The sequence below is a fragment of the Protobothrops mucrosquamatus genome, unplaced genomic scaffold (genome assembly GCF_001527695.2).
Source record: "Protobothrops mucrosquamatus isolate PMUCROS unplaced genomic scaffold, P.Mucros_1.0 scaffold2587, whole genome shotgun sequence".
NCBI lineage: Eukaryota > Metazoa > Chordata > Lepidosauria > Squamata > Viperidae > Protobothrops > Protobothrops mucrosquamatus.
Genome location: NW_015388643.1, coordinates 16672 through 30200, shown reverse-complemented (window position 1 = coordinate 30200; position 13529 = coordinate 16672). Strand labels below are relative to the sequence as shown.

The 13529-nt window shown below is 38.7% G+C and overlaps 1 protein-coding gene across 1 annotated transcript in view; it reads left to right on the top strand.

Annotated features, from left to right (window-relative positions):
- LOC107295964 (chloride intracellular channel protein 6-like) overlaps positions 1–12987 on the top strand; it is a 20761-nt gene extending 7774 nt beyond the window's left edge. The window contains exons 2-6 of the mRNA XM_015825298.2: positions 6269–6378; positions 8918–9043; positions 9273–9379; positions 12191–12372; positions 12826–12987. Of these exons, the coding sequence (XP_015680784.2) occupies positions 6323–6378; positions 8918–9043; positions 9273–9379; positions 12191–12372; positions 12826–12987 (633 nt within the window). The 5' untranslated portion in view covers positions 6269–6322. The remainder of the gene's footprint in view (positions 1–6268; positions 6379–8917; positions 9044–9272; positions 9380–12190; positions 12373–12825) is intronic.
- The last annotated feature ends 542 nt before the right edge of the window (positions 12988–13529 follow it).

Below are 13529 nucleotides of genomic sequence, written 5' to 3'. Positions count from 1 at the left end.
TAGGGTCTTTATCTGTTTTTAGCTTGCTGTAAGCCGCCCTGGGTCCGCCAGGAGAAGGGCGGGGTATAAATCTAATAAAATCACAAAATCACAAAATAAGAGTCCCGGGAAACAAATGCCCTTCCCATCAGATCTGGCCTGTCAAGTCCAGATGACCATTAGATGGCAGCAGAGAGATATGGAAAATTATTTGTGGACTTCTAGTGATTCTCCAGATTTTTGCAGCAAATATGTCTATGTGAAACATCAAACCTCATTGTATAAATATTTTTTTTTAAATCATGGATAAAATTGCTAGATTTCTAAAATGTAGTAGGCTTAATCATTTTTGTGCACGTGGAAGTTTTTCTCTTCACTTTTTTCTATTTAGTAGCCATAGAACAACCTTCTCTAGTTTAATGCATTCTAAGTGTAGTACATGTTATACCTTAAACAGTTTTGCTCTATGATTATCTGTTATTATGTACTTTATGCTTTATTTAATATGTTTATACTCTCCTGTAATTCTACTGCCAACATACAAATGTAACAAAACCCATCGCTTTACGTTCATTCTAGAGTAAATGTTATTCTTCTGTGTGCTAAGTAATTTTTTTTGTTATACATGAATAATTTTGTTGTCCTTTTAGATTGGATTGCAGTTATAATAGTATGTAGTTTCTAAATTAAACTTATTTTTATAATAATATGTAAGTGAATGATTGGGAAAGATGGTTGTTAATCACACAGTCATCCAGTATTTCTATCTGTTATTTCTTCTTAAGAGACAGGGGAGTAATTAATCTGATCTATGTGTTCAGGATGTGATCCTCCGGGGAAAATGAAAGCAAGAAGTTCAGTTGGGGATAGCATAAATGAAGCAGACTGTTGTCAATTAAGACAGGAAGGGTTTATTGGCTAATGCCTCTTAGCCAATGCATCTTTTTGATATAATAAAGAATTGTTGTGGTGGAGCATTGAAAACATTTGTAGCTATAACACTCTGAAACATATATTGCTACTTCTTTTAGCTTACTTGTGTGAAATATATTTATATTATGGTTGGAAGAATGAAACTGAAACTTTTGTGATTTGAGGGGAGTCAGTTCTGACTCCCTATTTGAGGAAAAGGAAGCAAAGCTGGACCCACCAGTATCTCTATATACAACCGTTCCTCTATTGGGTGCTGCAAGGGAGCTATTCTGCTGTACTATCTGGGTGTATTCTTATTCTGTTAGCTCAGAATCTGAAATAAAGATGTTATATCTCTCAGATCCATTGGTCCACAGTGTTCTTTCCATATACTTCAACCACTGTTAATAATACAAAGAGAATGTGAGATTATACTGATATTTACTCAAGTCCTTGGAGGATTTAAACAGAATTTCTGTAGGACTTTTAATTTGGCAGCACTTTTCAGTGTTATATTGCAATAATTTATTTTCTGTATCTTAGAACAGAGGTCTCCAACCTTTCTGGGCTTGTGGCCCGGAGGGAAGGAGAACGGCTTCTAAATTGGTATTCACGTGAACGTGCATGCAAACAGGCCACACCCACCCACCCGGCATTAGTGGCCCCATTTGCGCATGCACAAAGAGCCGCACACACCCACCTGATGCTAGCAGCCCCATTTGCGCATGCACAAAGGGCCGTGCGCACCCGCCTGGCGCTAGCTGCCCCATTCACGCCCACACACATGCACAAACGGCTGTGGATGCTAGCATGAGTGGGGGGAGTGTGTGCATACATGTGCGCACACTGGCCAGCCATTGCTGCGGCCCAGTAGTGGGCCGCGGCCCATAGATTGGGGACCCCTGTCTTAGAAGACAGGCATTTAACCTGGTATTGTAAAAGATGAAATCAGAAAAGCTAAAGGTCATTGTGAGTTGAAGTTGGCGAAAAAAACCCTATAGATAGGTTTCTTCAAATATGTTTTTCTACAGATAGGTTTTTTTAAAAAAGAATCAGCAAGCCAGCTACTTGAAAATCAGTTTGGTGAAGGTATCAGGCTAGCAACTGGAAGATGCTGAGTTTTAATCACACAAAGGTAGTTCAGTGACTTTGGGCCAGTCACTCTCTCTCAGCTCTAGGAAGCAGGCAATGGCAAGCCACTTCCAAAATCTTTCCAAGAAAACTGCAGGGACTTGTCCTTACTGTTGCCAGGATTCAAAAACTAATTTGAAGGGACACACACATAAACACAAACACACACACATACACACACACAAAAGTAAAGTATTTGTGAACTTCATTTATCTTTCATCATTACAAAACCAATAATGTTTTCTGCCTCTATGCATATACTATGAGATTGTGTCCCAAAGATACTAAAAAAGAAATGACAGATCTGAAAGAGACTGCCTTAGAAGATCTGCAGGATAAAGACTTGAAACAAACCTTATCTGATGGAGAAAAATTAGAATATACAAATGATAAGCCAAGAGAATGATCTGGACAGTGATTTCTTACTGGCTTGTTAAAGCCCCAAAGATGAGGAAGTCATTTTTTGGGACACTGAAATCTAGATTCCTCTCAGCAAGAGATTGGACTAGATGCCTACATGCCCCCTCCTATGTCCTCTTAGCAGAGGAGTGTTGGAAACAATTATGTTTTTCGCCATTTACTGATTTCCTGTAATTATTTTCCAACTCCTTTCTCAATATTTAAATTTTTGATGAAAGATTATTATTCATAATATATAACCAAGACAAGTAGAAATCTTAAAACTCCTGCTCACAAGCAAAGAAGACTACCTGCTTTACGTGTTTATTTTCACCATTTGGTTCTAGAGCAGAGGTTAGGACAGACATGTCAAACCTGCGACGTCACATGACGTCGCGTGACGTATCGGAACTGTTTTGCCATTGTCGACAATGGGGTGGTCGCGGCTTCCGTGTGATGCGTCCGACCCACAGGCCAGCAGTTTGACACCCCTGGGTTAGGATTATCAATCTTAGATTCCCCCCCCCCCCCATTTTTGTCTCATTGCTGATGTTTTCAACTCCCTACTTCTCATATTATTAATGGTATTTATTCGCAGTTCATTACAAATTTTTATTTTAAATGATATTTACATTAAGGATAGTGGAAACCATATAAAGGATATGTAATTAAAGGACATGTAATTAAAATACCAGTTAATCTCCTTTTCCCAGCCCTATAATGTGTTCCAGAATACAATGCTCTTTTGTTAAAATAATTCCCTTTAAGAATTTAACAAGGATATATTTTTCTTTATCTTTAGTCGGTCTCCTAGCATGTTATTAAATACGGATTAGAAATAGCATTGGTCTGTTGGAACCATAATTCTTGTAATAGGATAAATAGCAAATAATATTTAATTTCTTGCTTGTGAACCTCTGACCTTGTTGTACTGAGTTTAAGGTAAATACAAACAAGAATGGTCCTGTGGATTTTCTTGGGGAGATGGTGCCCGAGCCAGACAAGAGACTGAACAAGTCTCTTCAGAAAGAAAATTATTATCTTTCAGCATAAAGATTCCTTCTCTAGTGAAAAGAGTTTGTCTTGTTTTTTCTTAGTCTTTATTTTGTTTTTCTGATTCCCAGGAATTATTCCCTCTCCATATAGTTCTGTTTTATGCACCATTCTGTAATCTGTTCACTTATTATGGCCCCACATTCCCAATACAATATCTTCTTCCTACTACATATAATTATTTATTTAAAGTATCCTAATCTGTTTTTCCTTTTAACTCTCTCTGGCATCTTAACTCTTGAGCCCTTTAACTTGCCCCCCTGTGCTTCCCACCCATTCCGTTTCACAGTTACTTGTATGTATGACCTCAGTTGACTGGATACTGAACGGAGGCTGGGGTTGTCTGCTTCTTCTTTGAAGGCTGTAGCGCAGCAGTTCTCAACCTATGGGTCGCGACCCCATTTGGGGTCGATCGATCATTTCACGGGGGTCGCCAAGCAAGGCTGTCTGCCATTTTTTCCCCTTTTCCTGCGGGTGCCTTACCTCCCTTGGGCTGGGCCAGCTGGTGGTTGGCCTGCTCCGTCTCTGCCGCTTGCCAGCTACGCCTCGGCCGGCGCAGGGGGCGGAACCACGCATGTGCGGCGCTCCCGGGCAGGGAAAGTCCTTGACTTACGACCGGTTGGGTAGTCCTCGACTTACAACCGGTTTAGTCCTCGACGTACGACCGGTTTAGTCCTCAGCTTACGACTGGTTGGGGTCACGGGATTAAAAAGGTTGAGAACCACTGCTGTAGCGGCTCTCAGTGATTTAGTTTTCTTCAATTCTGGTGACTATGACTTCCGCAGGACCCCCTCCTGTCCAGTTCTTCATTTTGAAAGCTTTTTGCATCTGGAATGTCAGGCTTCCGGAATCCTCCTGCCTTTCACCAGCACCTTTAAGGCTGCCAAATGGCTGAGCTAGTTGCAGGGTCACTAACATTATGGTGGACATTCATGTAACTGCACCTTCTAGTGTTCACCTGTCATCTGTTCTAATCATAAATTCTCTTATTTCTGACGGAGTGGAAAACAACAGCCCAATCCCTAGTTTACTCCATCAGCTCTCTTCCCGCCCCCCCAGCGTGGCTTTAGCATTTAGCCTCCTTCATTTGTTCCTTCGCTTTTATTTCTGTATAATGCTGCTCACTGTTCCTCCAGGGTTAAGAAAAACTCTTCATCCCCCAAATTGTTCAGCTATTTCTGTTTTTTCTTTCTTTTTCTCTCTTATCTGTTTTTATGGGCCTTCTTCCCATTGGCTATCTGCTTGCCTTCCCTCAAGTGAATTTTTCCCACAAACACACACACAAACCCAAGAGGAAGGAAGGAGAACAGGGACTTGCCATTAGCCACTGTTTCCCCCTTTTACAAATGGACAGGGCAATACTTACATAGAAGTAAATCCTTCCAACCTCAGTTGAAAAGTAATCATAAAATGGTGATCTAAATTTTTTTGGGTGGGAGGAATTTGTGAGTACACGACTTATTTGCTCTTGTGCTACATGGCTTTAATGCTACATTATTTATTTTTATCTCGCTTTTATTATTTTTACTAATAATTCAAGGTGGCCAAATATCCAACATATCTTCCTCCTCCTATTTACTTCACAATAGCAACTCTGCAAAGTGGGTTGGGCTGAGAGAGAGCGACCGGCCCAAAGTCATTCAGCTGGCTTTCATGGCTAAGGCGGGATTTGAACTCATGGCCTCCCACTTACTAGCCTGGTGCCATAACCCTCAAGTCAGTGAGTGACATGTCAATGAAAGTTTTAGCATGTATATGCCAGTTAAGTCCTGCTACACAGTTTTAGTGGGTACAAAATGGTTAATAATAAATACACATGCATTTATACATATCCCCTTAGTTAGCTATCTGTAGTGCATTTCTGACCACCCCAGTATATAAATCTCCCCAACCATACCGTAGACTTTTAGGGCTGAATTTATATGCAGTGCATACTATACATAATTAACATTTGAAATGATAGTGGTCATATTTACTAATATCATTTATATCTATTTGTTATGTATTCACCAACTTGAATGTTCTGATTTTACTTTTGAAAAAGATACTTTTTATATTATAGTCCAGGCATTACAAGAAAGACCATAACAAATTTATATATTTCATACTTATTTCATATGTGTAAGAAGAAGTGAATGCTTCTTTTTGTAGTTTAGAATATATAACTAAAGAATAGCAGCTAGTTAATACGTTTATTCATGTATAAATGTAATAAAACTCATAGTTGACAGCTAGTGTCTCCTCTTCCATATCAACTTCTCTGGGCCTTGACATAACCTTTTTGGCTAGCATCGTACGTTACACCATTTACAACCATTTACAACCATTTTAACTGTTTTGCTGAATAAACTACAACTAGCAGCATTTGCCCAACAGGTTACACTATAAGCCAAACATGGCCAACCCGAGGACTAGAAACACACGCCAACTCAAAGTATTTTTTTTTTGCAGCCTTTCCTTTAATTAAAATTAAATTAACATGAAAATTATTGCAAACTCTTAATTTTATGATTGCAAGGAGACTTGAATCTTTATCATTGTACATTTTTATTCTGAAATAATCCTATCTTCTGTTTAGCTGGAAAGGTCTAGAGTTGATCCTGACAGGAAAAATGGTACTATTTTAGCTGTCATTTAATTATTATTTGTCTGGAAGAAATAAGGGAATAATCTGCAGCAGAGCAAACTACTTCACTGACACCACAATTATGGGAGACTTGGACTATATGCATCATGCAGTAATGGTTGAACATCTTAAAGCCAGTAGTCTAATTAAACTTCGTTTTTGCTGTAGGCTGGCAGTGATGGGGAAAGTATTGGAAACTGCCCATTTTCTCAACGTCTCTTCATGATTCTCTGGCTAAAGGGTGTTGTTTTTAATGTTACCACTGTGGATTTGAAACGGTGAGTTATAATAACTTTTCTCCATTTATTTATTTTTAATATTTATTTATTTATTTTTAATATTAAAGCTTTTAAAGCTTTCAGGCCCAGAAATTATATCCCTAACTATTCAGAGAGGTACTTGTAAACTTTCACTAATTCCAAGTGACTTCTGATCAATTCTTTCACTGTCATGAAATAATTGCATGTTTTTGCCATCAAAATTGGTGAAAAGGTGCAGCAAAACCTGAAACTGAAATGGAAGAAGAAACTGAGAAATTACAGGAGGAATAAATTATGGATAAAAGGAATAAAAGATATAAAGGAGCAAAAAAGCACTAGGAAGATGCTTAGAGTTATAATTTATTTATCTTGCTATATTTCCAGTATTTCTATGCTGCTACAGTTACATATCTCCAGACAAATCATTTTTAATAAATAGATGTAACTCTCTTTTTCTCTCAAAAAAAAAATAGCCCATTGCCAATCAGTTAGGAACAGAAGCTTAGATTTTAGCTTCCCACGCCTGCTAGAAACGCCACGTATGTCCTGTTTTGTAAAACATGACTAGAATGAGGGCTAGCAACATATTGGGGGAGGGCAACGTATTTTGAAGGTCAGGGTGATGATAGAGAAGTGTTGGTTTTGGACTCCAATCCTTCACCTCCTGAACTGAGTTCTGCAACAAAGCATTAACCCCTACCTGTCCAACTTGGGACTTGGGGGCCTGAGAAGAGGATATTAAAGGCTTCTCAGTGTTGGCCAATGTGTGGGAAAAGAGTAAGGAACATTTTAGGTATAAATTCAGAACTATATCTTTGGTCTGTTCACAGAGTGTCTGTTTTGGCTGCCATTCCAGAATTACCATAAAGATTTAGTTCCTAGCCATGCTTGTTCTAACTTGGCGGGGAAAAAAATAGGATTTTTTTTCCAAAACACTGACTATTATCAAAGCATTTTAACCTCCTTTAGTGCTGTATGACAGATCTCAAAATGACTGTTTTGGAAAAATGAGACTTCAACAGCGCCATTGAATGAGAAATGGTTAAACTTCCACAAGTATAAGGTTTCAGGCAATTTCAGACGATCTCAAGAAATATAATAGTTTATTAACACAATACAGTTTTTAATTGATAAGGTACTGGTAATCTATTTCACAGTTAACTTTTATCAGCATAACCAACCTATCTTTCCCTTCCTCCCCCACCCTCCACCTCACCCTTATTTAAATTCTGTATCAGAATAGCCTTTCTATGTGTCTGATGAAGAGAGATCGGATCACTAAGCTTATGCCTTTTAAGAAAATGTGTCAATAGGAAAAGGTGCTACCAAACCTCTGATTTTTTTTGCTTTCCTCCTATAATGTCTGATTTGTTATGGTGTCAGGACGTGACATGAGTACTGACATTGTGTTAGTCACTTTCCCAGTCAGTTCATTACTTCTGGATACCATCAGTTCTTGGTTCCAAAATGTTTCAATGAAAAGAGAAAATCATAATTTTTGGGTCCTCCCAGCTGCCATGAAGAGAAAGAAAACCATGTTTCCCTATTTCTTTTCCCCCATGTTTCCCAGAAAATACTGAAAAATATATAGTGGATTGTTTAGAGTTGCCACCATCTAAAGCAGACATGTCAAATACAAGGCCTGGGGGCCGGACGCGGCCCGCGAAGTGGTTTCATGTGGCCCACGAAGCCATCCTGGAAACAGTGAGGGAACGGCCCTTGCTGCCTTGGCCCTGGCCCAGGCCAGCCGGGAGCCAATGTACAATTTTGTGGTGACCATCTATGCTGAAACGTATTCAGTCTTAGCTCCACAAGGCCGTCTAGAAACAGCGAGGAACCAGCCCCTGCCGTGTTGGCCCCGCCCCCTGGGTGCATGCTGGGGAGGTGTCACCCTTTGTGAGGAATGAAGAAATGGACCATGCCTTGGTGCTTGTCCCGGTCCCACCCCCTTCTGCCAGAGACCCTCAGATCTGTCCCACTCCTTCCCAGCCCCCACAGGCACCCTTGACGTGAATGATGTAGAGCTGGCCATGCCCACCCAGTAGGCCACACCCACTCCATCCACGTCCACCCAGTAGGCCGCACCCACCCGGCCCCCCGAGGGCAACCACAATGCTGATGCGGCCCTCAATGAAATTGAGTTTGACACCCCTGATCTAAAGTGTCAGAGGGAAGCTTAATCAACCTATCCTTTCTTTAGTTGGTCAGAATGCTGAGAGAAGACATATTCTTCCAAAGCCATATTAGGATTGCATCTTTCAATTTCCACAAAGAAGAATTGTTTTTCTGTTAACCCGTTTGTAACTCCTTGAGTGACATAATTGATAAGTTTTGCTAACTCCCTCAACCCTAGGCTAATTAAGCGGGTCATACAGACAAGGAACACATTTCTATTTAGTCTGAACTAAATGTTATTTACTTCCAATAAATGTACTTAAATACTACATTGGCTATAACAATTTTAAATTCCAAGAAAGGTAGCTGAACTAAAATGCAATAATTTATACAGTTGACCAGCTTTTGTTTTCCTCAAACGAGATATTTCTTTTTTGTATAGGAAACCTGCAGACTTACAGAAATTAGCTCCAGGAACAAATCCTCCATTTATAACTTTTGATGGTGATGTTAAAATAGATGTAAATAAAATTGAAGAATTTCTAGAAGAAAAGTTAGTACCACCAAGGTATAGTATTCTGTTGTGCTACGATTAGTTTCATATTATATAGAATGAGTGTTGGATATTCTTAAACCATTGGGTATCAAGAGATTGTGGATTGAAAAAGATTAAAGATGGCTAATGGACAGGTAAGGGATATGAGTGGCACAGACAGTTAAGTTCTATTTCAGAGTTTCAGATAAAATGCTGAAAAATAATGAGATGGCATTAAATTCTTATGTATTGAAATTTTCAGATATCCTAAACTTTCACCAAACCATACAGAATCTTATTCTGCAGGAAATGATGTGTTTGCTAAATTTTCTGCATTCATAAAAAATACAAGGGAAGATGTCAATGAACGTAAGTATTATAAACTTTGTATCATTATTAGTGGATATTTATAATGTTATTTATTGATATATTTGTATTTGGCACTTGTCTTGGCTTTTTCATGTGAAGAAACTTTTGTTTCCATTTTCCAGTCCCATATATCCTCCCCAATCCAACCCCCCTCCCCCTAAAAATTTGGATAAATATGTAAAGAAAAGTGGAAATAGTAGTCTAGGACATAAGAATACAATATAGTAGTTATACTAGTGTAGCGCTACCTCCTCAGAGGCCGCCAATGCCCAGGCCCTCCCAGCCACGTCCCCCCTTGTCCAGCCTTGCAGCAATGTTCTTTAGAGATCGATGAGATGTCTTACAACCGGAGTTCACGCAGCATTAATGGGTGGCAGGCTCTTCTTGTTGAAGCAGGACTTTCAGGCACAAACTTAACCAGTCTCAGTGGTTGATGCTCTGAAGATGTATATAGCAACTCAGGGCTGCTTTAGCAGCAGGAATAACAGCCCCCCCGAGCAATCGTTCAGAATCCGATGAAATGGGGGGGGGGTAAACCCCGGCTCCAGATGGTAACAATAACAACGACGGCCAGTATGTTATGGCAATGGCTCATCCCCCCAGGGCAACTCCCCCCACCATGTCCCAGCACCTATGCCAGCAGCGATGGCCACAGTCCGGATGCCTCCAAAGTCCCCAGCAACAGTTGGCACCACCAGTCTCTCTCCTCCTGGTGCTTCTTCTCTAGGATTCTTCTTCAGGTTTCAGGATTCAAAACCACCCCCCTCCCTTACTCTTTATTATTAAAATCCGAGGCTAGAAACCGCAGCCAACTCCCTTACTTCACACTCTCACTTGCCTCCGTCTCAGATATCCTCCCACGGAGGAAACAATAAAACTTCACTCTATCCAGCCTCTATTTAAAATACCCTGGATAGAAAAATAAAATAAGCTTCCAGACCTTCTCTTCTCAACTCCAACCAACCAACAACAACCCCCTCCTTCTCCTTTCCTTCCCTTTTCTATCCTTCCTCCTTCCACTCACCCCAGCCACACCCAAGCCAACTGCAGCTGTCCCAATCTTCCCCTTCCCAGTCAAGCTCCTGCAAGCACTCTCAGGCAGTCCCCGCTACACTAGCAAATTTATTGGACTTTAATCTATGCTTTTTTCATAGCAAGAGAAATGAAAGCATAGAAATATATATTTTGAATCTGAGAACACTGCTACAGTTTCGATAGTTAGCCGTGTTTGGTATCTATATCTATTAACTGTGAAAAATTCAGAATTGCAAAGACCAAAAAGCAATCATTCTATTTGCATTAATAATTTTTTTTGCAGAACTTTCAGATTTGTTTATTTCCATAGGCTTCTGCTAATGTAGCATTTAAGTCACAGATCCCTTACAAGAAAAAAGTACCTTGATTTACAGACCTCCACAACAACACTCAAAATTCTTTTTTACATATGAAGTTAGGATTGATCTGGGTTGCGTGACTCTGTACACATGCTTCCAAGTGTTCCAGCATGCCCAGTAGCCTAAGTAAAGAGAGTTGTGGATAAACTAATAGAGTTTTAGCAAGGCCTAAATATAGGCTGTGGCTTCTGGATTTTTTGTTTGCTTATTTTTTGAGTCACTGACTCAGAAATGGATGGGATGTGTTTCTGTTCCGATAGGATGATTCAGGAGGTAGTGAGATAATTTTCATTGCCTTATATTATCTCTTTCACAAGTTACCCTTGAATTAACTTTCAGTGCCCTGTTCAAGATGCCTTTCTATTGCCATTTATCTTACTCCTGCCTAGATTACAGTCTTTCAGCAATATGCAACCTTGGTTACAGCTCCTGGGAGAGAAGAGTGCTTGGTTGCAAATTTGTCCCAATGCTATCTTATCATTATAGCTAGCCAAGGATTTTATATGCAACAGCAGCTTCAAAAACACTCCTTTATAGTAATTTATTTTATTTGCTTTTCTCTTACCCCTACTTTTATTCATTTACTTTCTTTTCTAATTAGTAGCTAATGTTCTGTGGCTGCTGATCATATTTCCTTTAGGTTATTAAATGTTAAGCGCTCCCCTTCTACCTGATTCATTCTCCATTTCACTACCTGAATTTACCTATTTTTTTCTCCTTTATTCTGTTCGTTACCATTAAATTTTATCCATTTTCGAGGCTTCGTGGTATCCATAGCAGAACATCCAGATTCAGCCATAGTTTCATTCCATACAGCATTAACCTTGTGAACTCTCAAGCTTCCTCCTTCCGTTATATATTCAAGATGGACAGTATTTAATATTTATTTGCTACGTACATGTAGGGATGTGGGTCTATACATATGTTGTTCATAGTATGTTTAGGTGTGCGTCATGTATGTGTTTCACTTTGAGAGTGGGCAACTAAATTTCATTTTTGATGTGTGCCGTTGTGCCCACAGTAAAAAAATGACAATAAAGGTTCTCTTCTCTTCTCTTCTCTTCTCTTCTCTTCTCTTCTCTTCTCTTCTCTTCTCTTCTCTTCTCTTCTCTTGTCACTGCAGTCAGCTCAAATTCATAACGCAAGGCCTTGGTCCCACTGTTCTGAAAACTGTATCTTCTCCTTTCTCCCATATGGGCAGCTTTGCCACTTGTACGGTGCACATGTATGGAGGGTTAAGTAGGATCGGCAGTATTTTTTCAAGTTATTTTCTCAATATCTTTCTATTACAGCAAGTATCAAATCTCTCCCTCAAAGTATGCAGACTGATCTTTCTCTTCATGGTTACTGCTGTTTTGGCTACCTAATTATCAGTGAATAAATAGTGAATTCCATTATTCTCCTTTTTTCATTCTAGATTTAGAAAAAACACTGCTTAAGGCTTTAAATAAACTGAACAATTACTTAAATACCCCCTTGCCTGAAGAAATAGATGCCAATAGCACTGAAGACATCACCGTTTCCACAAGGAAATTCCTAGATGGTGATCAACTCACATTAGCAGATTGCAATCTCTTGCCAAAGCTTCATATCATCAAGGTTTGTCTTTTTTTCCCTTTATGTGAAAATGAATAATGCATGCAAGAATAATTCCTCCTTTATATTTATTTCATAGTGAATACTTCAAACTATGTTTGCATGTGTGTTAATGAAGTATTTATTCCAATTTGTCATATAAACCATATTCAGAAAATTATGTCAACTCAGATTTGCCTCGCATTTAATATTTTAAAAACCCTTACTTTAAAACTTGAGTCTATTTTATCCCTTTAATTCAGGCCAAACAATTAATGAAGACCAATGACCAAAAACTGTGAATGTTCTATTTTTTCCAGATTATGTGTTTTTCAAAGAGCAACATCTAAAATACCTTTTAGTGCTACATTAGAGTTCAGTTTGTACAATTTTCTATCACCATATTTTTGTTTTCTACCAATTACATAAGAACAGTACTCTATTGATAATGTCTTTTTTCATTTATCTTTTTTTAAGGTTGTGGCAAAGAAGTTTAGAAATTTTGAATTTCCATCTGAAATGACTGGTATCTGGAGATATTTGAATAATGCATATGATAGGGATGAGTTCATTAATACATGCCCTGCAGATCGGGAAATAGAATATGCCTATCTGGATGTTGCAAAAAGAATGAAATAAATCAAGAATGTTCAATGTCTTATATTTCTTCCGTGTTTTTTTTAAAAAGAAGTCAAAAGCAAAGTATCCATTCATTAGCAAGGTTAAAAAAATTAAAAAATGGACAATTTTCCTGGGCTAATTATTTTATTAATCTACTTATTACAATGTATAGTACAGAAAAGTGTGTGTGTGTGTGTGTGTGTGTGTGTGTGTGTGTGTGTGTGTGTGTGTAATTGTGGATATGCATGTGAACTAGACGTGTTGTATGTTAGGTTTCATAACAACTAAAAACATTCACAAGAAAGTGACATTTACATTATATAATAATTATAAGTGTTAGGCTTCTGGTAATTATTTTCCTGCATCACAAACATGAGAGGTTAGGTAGAGCTAAAATTTAATGAACTTAACTGAAGCCATATACCTTTGCTATCCTTCCAGATCTAATAAGAACACTGAAGAATAGTTATGTATGTTGTTCTGCATATAAATTATAATTGCTTAAAGTCATCCAATTTTATACATTGATAATAGGGCACAGAGGATTTGATACACTCCAG